The 6000-nt window shown below is 35.9% G+C and overlaps 1 protein-coding gene and 1 long non-coding RNA gene across 7 annotated transcripts in view; one reads left to right on the top strand and one right to left on the bottom strand.

Moving 5' to 3' along the window:
• Positions 1 to 503: 503 nt before the first annotated feature.
• Positions 504 to 1853, bottom strand: LOC139963786 (uncharacterized). The gene is made up of 2 exons (XR_011791761.1): positions 1717 to 1853; positions 504 to 686 (listed from the first exon to the last, which is right to left on the bottom strand). It is a non-coding gene; the product is annotated as an uncharacterized lncRNA (long non-coding RNA).
• Positions 1854 to 2046: 193 nt separating this feature from the next.
• LOC139963777 (early estrogen-induced gene 1 protein-like) overlaps positions 2047 to 6000 on the top strand; it is a 56825-nt gene continuing 52871 nt past the window's right edge. For all 6 annotated transcript variants that reach the window (XR_011791758.1, XR_011791757.1, XR_011791760.1 and 3 more), the window contains exon 1: positions 2047 to 3032. Coding sequence is in view for 1 of the 6 variants with exons in the window: in XM_071964896.1 (XP_071820997.1) it covers positions 2884 to 3032 (149 nt within the window). In the remaining 5 variants the exon portion in view is untranslated. The remainder of the gene's footprint in view (positions 3033 to 6000) is intronic.

Raw genomic sequence — 6000 nt, 5'->3', positions numbered from 1 at the left:
TAGGGTTAATGGGCCTCCCAATCTTAGTATTAAGCCACATCCCCTCATTAATATACATAATCAATATACCAAATATTATCATTTACCTGTCATCGGCCAACAACCACAATGTCTCAATGCAGTTAGACCAATTGCTGGGACTATATTTTTGAAACATTAACTTTGAAATTGTCGCCTCATTAGTATTCATGATGAGTACCACGACTTGTCATTATTTGAAATTTGTCAGGTTTGACCCTGTGACAAAGCAACAAGAACAGGTCACTTTTACCCATTAGATTGTGTCTACAGAGTGAATTATCAAAGGTAGGTGTCACATATGCATAAACACAAAAATCAACTTGAGCCTTATTGAATGCTTAGGTTCGTGTACTTTCTGCAAGGAACAAAAGATGCACAATTGACTTTCCATTCCACCGCAACATTATTTCAACCTGGACCTACAAAAACAACCACATGCAATTGCATCAATATTTGCCACATGATGTATGACAATGAAGATAATATGGTGGGGTTTTTATTTTACACATGCATATTTGTTGAAACTGTGAATAATGTAAAAAAAAAAACACATTAAGGAAGCAACTTGAAATAATTGCAGGCTACAATTGTCTCGAATATCGATGCATGTACTATATCCCAACTGCCCACAAAGGAGAATCCAACCCGCACATGCAGAAAGAGTCCTGAAAATAAAAGAAAACAAAAATAAATATTAACAGAACATTGGATAATAGGAGACAATATTTAAAGTCACATGACGAATGACTTCACATTGCTTTTAAATGCAACAGGCAGAGATTAGTTGCAACAAGCCCATATTACGTAACATTGTAGTGGAACTTGTAAATGCATTTTCTCTCTGAAAATGACAGAGACATACAGCAGTACAAGTTGAAGAACTTTGAAACAAAGTGAAATGGGCACATGCACAACCCCCCAAAAAATAAGTGCAATATGAATTCACACACAAAAGGATACTACCAAAATGTGTTGCGAACAATGTACAAAAATTCAGTGCAGAACCAATGTTCACCTGTCACTGACTCGACCAACCTATGTATCTAGGTACACCGGATTAAATCACACAATGGTAAAACTACTTAGTACTAACCAGAGCCGACCAAGGCAGTACCTTTTTTTCAATGTAAGCTTTTTAATTTTCAAGTACTATTATATGTACTAGTACTTGAATACTACTAGTAGCTGGGCTGGTATGAAGGTATTGCCATTGCTGACAACCACCAGTGGCAGAAGTCAGTAGTAAACTTAAAATTACCAGCATAGGCCTAGTATTGTGTAGTTGTACTGTAGGGTCCTACTGCTCGGTCACTGTACAGTACTAGCACTACCCTAAAATTCAAGGAAACGACATTGTATTCGTAAACAATGTCTAACATCATTCATAAACACAAGGTCCCGTAATATGAATACACTGTACTGTAGAATACTTAAAACTATAACCCTAGGCTACACACTATGGTAATGCGCATACACATGTACATATTCAATGAACCACGATAGGATACGTTGATGACGGTGATCAAGAGCAACCTTACAAATGTCACTTTAATTCAACCCAGAATGCTGGAACAACTCCGAATTTAGCCCAAAATCATTGTTCAATTTGTTTTATACCATTGACCGGACGATGGAGGTTGTACCTTCTTGAAAACAGAAAATGTGCAATTCGAAAGATGAAAGGTTTTTACTCACGTTTCGTTTTTATTTTTCAAGCCGGTGCGAAGAAATTTCCGAATTTCATCCACATCGTGAGTCCGACATCGTCGCAAACAGATATTTAATGAATATTTAACTTCTTTTCTTCAAGGTTTTCGTTCAAGCAATTCGATTGCTGCTCTATGAATATGTATTAAAACGGATTTTCAGACGATATCCAAGCTGCAGTGTACTGAAATGTAGTGATGGACTAAGCTCCCACAATGCATTTCACCGCTTTTGCGAAGTGTTTAATGATTGCGAAATAACGGTCAAAAGTCGCAGTCTGATTTCTGACTGGTATACGAATACGATACAAATATCACATACATACTCTAATAAGTCACGGAATGGAGTGAGGTAGATAACAGAAACGAGAGTAATATTTTATACCACCAATCACTGTGTGTGGTAATCTTGTTCAAGCACTGGTCCGGAGCTTTATCAAATCGATTATTTGGATTCTTTAAAGTGGGTTTTTGTGGAATTATCTTGGCGGATAACGAGCACCAATTGTTGAGCCTAACGTTAGGCGTTTCGAAGTCGAACGTACCGTTTACTCATAGACAAGTGACAATGGACTGTTTATGTGTTTTTGTTGCTAGCCTGCCCACACAGATGACAACGTCCTGAGTGATGTGTTAGATTTGCTTATCCTTCAAGGCTTTCATATCGTTAAACCACCTCCTTCATATCCAGTTGCATATGATAATACTTGTTTAATTTCAGGAACATAGCCTAGGCCCTAAGGCTTTATGTTAGACTAGAGGCCTTGGTATAGGACCTATTGATTATTGACTTAATTTAACACTTTGTTGAGACTAGGTTATAGGAGCCCTAACAGACACCTAACCCATAGGGGAGATCATATGACTAAACAGTAGCTAGGGAAGGTCTTAGTGAACAAAATTCAACTGACATTTCCCACTTAGGGTTGATTTGTTCAAGTAAGAATTTCACCAAAGATGTATTATAAGCCCAATTACTATTGGAGCTATCTAGCATAAAATGTTGGACGGTATTATCAACTAAATGGCAGATGTTAAATTATCTTGATTACAAGTACAATATATCAGTGAACAGCGAGTTCAGTGACATGACCATTCATTCTTGATTGTGCAATTCATTAGAAAACTTGACCGCCAAAAGAAAGTTAAAGTCTGTATGACATCTCTCATTATGAGGAAAAAGAGGTTTAAGTTTGCTGTTGAACTAGAGCTAGTGGAACTCTCTTCGGTACCTCTAGTAAATGCTGTTCTCTTTGGGAAAATTCGTCTACTTGATGGAGGGAGCTTATCACAGCTGTCTTCCAGGTAAGATATTTCATGTAATGTTTTTTATTTATGACAAGTGTATAGGCCTAATGTGAAAATGAGTTGTGAAATCTTGTTTGTTGGGCCTTGTTTGATTTTCTGTTTCATCTGCATTATACTGAATGGAATGAAAGAGGTTCCTATTAAAAATAAATGTGTAGTCATGAAGTATGACACTTATAAATTGTGATTTATTGCAACATTAATCTTATTGCATTTTTTTGATTACTTTAATTCAGGCATTTACTGAAAGACAAACTAAGGACTCTTGACTGACATAATTTTTGTAAACATTCTACATCAAAGTTTCATATTTGGTCATTTTATCAATCTTCATCAATTAATAAGTTTTTCAATTTGTCTGCCATTTTTGTACTTTTCTCCTTTTTTATACTGGACTAATTGAGATAAAATTGAGATATGTAATGGCCCCATTGCAAAGACAAACTTGTGTACTACAGTATCTGTTCATGAAATACTGGTTAGGGGATTTACTGTAAAGGCTCCTCTTGTCGTCACTGAAGCACTGCCATGCCAAACAAAACTGTTTTCAATCCTTTCATTCTACATTGATCTACAGTTTCAGATTGTTACAACAATAAACCAACATACAGTTACTGTAGTTAAATATTAATGACTGCAATCTCACCGTAACTCATTATCAACGTTATCAAGTATTCCTGGAAAATGAAACAGTTTAATGATTTTCAGCTTAAGTAGTTAATATTATGCACTGAAGAATGCTTAACAGCCATTAGTACAATGTTTGATTGTGCTAAGTTCTGAAACCATTTCCATATTTGGAAGTTCAGTGTTAGTGTTGTCAGTGTACAGCTCAGTGCATTAGGGATGTTATAGAACACAGAAAGTAGTTAACCTGTTTTAGATACTGACTGTACAGCTAGGACTACATGTTATGCATAGTCTCACAGTTGTAATACTAATGTTACAGTACCTGTATAGTTAATCAATGATTGTTGGAAAAGTGACTGTGACAGTTTAAATTAACTTTAATTTGAATGTTTCAACATTGATTAGTTTGAATGCTTTCCAACAGTCCCAATTGAAAGGAGACACAAAACACAACCATCATAATCGGTCTTTGTTTAACACAAAACCCAACCATCATAATTGGTCGGTGTTTTACACAAAACCCAATCATCATAATCGGTCTGTGTGATAACAGTGATAGATATAACTGTCTTGACCAACTTCCCCAAACACCTTAAAAAAAGCAAAAATGTTATTCCATCTGAGAGATATCTCAGATTTAGTATCCCTATATAGATCTGCTATAAGTTACAGAGCTCAAGATTTTCTTTTTTTTGGGGGGTGGGGAGAGTTGGGTTTGAGTCTGGTTTAATCTAATGTCAGTTAATGCCATCGTTATCCAAATTGACACTCCATATTCAGACCAGTCTAGGTGTCTGCATTTTATTGATCAGTTTCTGACAATGCTCTACAAAGTATGTTGCTTCTAAGGACTAACAGTGTTAAATCCTTAACACTAACAACTACACAATAGCGATCAATATACCATTATCCAAAATACTGGCCTGAAAAGTAGATGGTGTGTACTGTGTCGGTCCCTTGGCTGTTGCCCAGAGTGTAGCCCTCAAGTGGCAATAAGCAGACTGTATATATCAGAAATGTGTGCAGTAATTACTAGACTAAAGTGTGCTGAATTACTTGTGCTATGTTACAAGCATGCTACAATCTAAGACAGTTTGTAAATTAATTCATTGAAACTGTTGGCACAGTAGTGCACTGTGCAAGGGGTCCTTAAAGTTTGGAAACTGAAGAGGGTGTGTTTAAGTGGGAGGGGGAAACATGGTCGTCTCCTCTCACAAAAAAAAAACTTCATCATATATGTCAGTGAGCCACAAGTCAGCTTTTTCAAGCTTATGGCTAAGTTAAATGTTTTGTTTAGTAAAGAAGCTACTTCACAACATACAATACTAATGAACCTAAATTGTATTAAAGTTTGCCCAGTTTGCTAAATTATCGGTATAAAGACAAAAAGCTCAGATTTGTTTGGGTCTAGATTGATCAATATTTACAAACCCTCTTGGTCATGTTAGCTCTTTTCTTAAAAAAATTTCAATGTAGCAGTTGTAGGAATCAAATTTGCTTCTTAAACAATTGCCTTGAAGTAGTTGTTTAAGGGTGGTAAGATCAGCGACGGTATGATCTCAGTACTATACACACATATCAGGTACTAGTGTGTTTTTTTGGAACTTATTATTTCAGTCTCAGATGTAATTTTGATTTGCAAAGGAGGGCAATTAACAAAGTTGGTCCACCTAGTTTCAATATGATCAGCAAAAGTTCTTTCAACTATGATGTACAGTACGTAAATCAGACTTCCAGTATACATACCTTTGCATACAGTAGTTGGGAGATTCAAAGAATTTCCACCATTGTTTGGAATACAATGGGTTTTGTACTATTTTATTGACAACTTGACAGTCTGAGCATAGTTACCAATTGGTGGCATGCTACTGCACACATGGGTTGTGTAGTCAATTGTGTAGTTACAGTAAGTACACATTAGCACTTCATACAGTTTGCAACGCCTATACCTTATCATACATGTATACACTTAGCTATACTTGTACATGTTTACTTTTAAAGGAAATTATGTCAGACAATTTGATGCATTTGTATGCTATCACGTCATGGCCAATTGCAGATGGACTTGGCTAACAACATGTTCAGTAAATGGATGGTGTGTAACTTCATGTTTGGACTAGTATTCAGTGTTTTAGGTCTGCTTCTTCTTCAGTAAATGAATATAATTTAAAAAGATAATGTACACTTCACACAGAGATGGTTTAATGTACTGAGAGGGGTACAGGAAGAGTTATAACTTATAAAACAAACACAGGATTGAATCAAGTCAGAGTTCCTTCAACTTCCTTGAATAGTTCCTTCAAAACATGTACTAGAATTTGGTAAACAGTAAGTA

The sequence above is a fragment of the Apostichopus japonicus genome, chromosome 22, assembly GCF_037975245.1.
Source record: "Apostichopus japonicus isolate 1M-3 chromosome 22, ASM3797524v1, whole genome shotgun sequence".
Taxonomy (NCBI): domain Eukaryota; kingdom Metazoa; phylum Echinodermata; class Holothuroidea; order Aspidochirotida; family Stichopodidae; genus Apostichopus; species Apostichopus japonicus.
The sequence above is the reverse complement of the archived record's forward strand: the minus strand, read 5'-3'. Positions and strand labels throughout refer to the sequence as shown.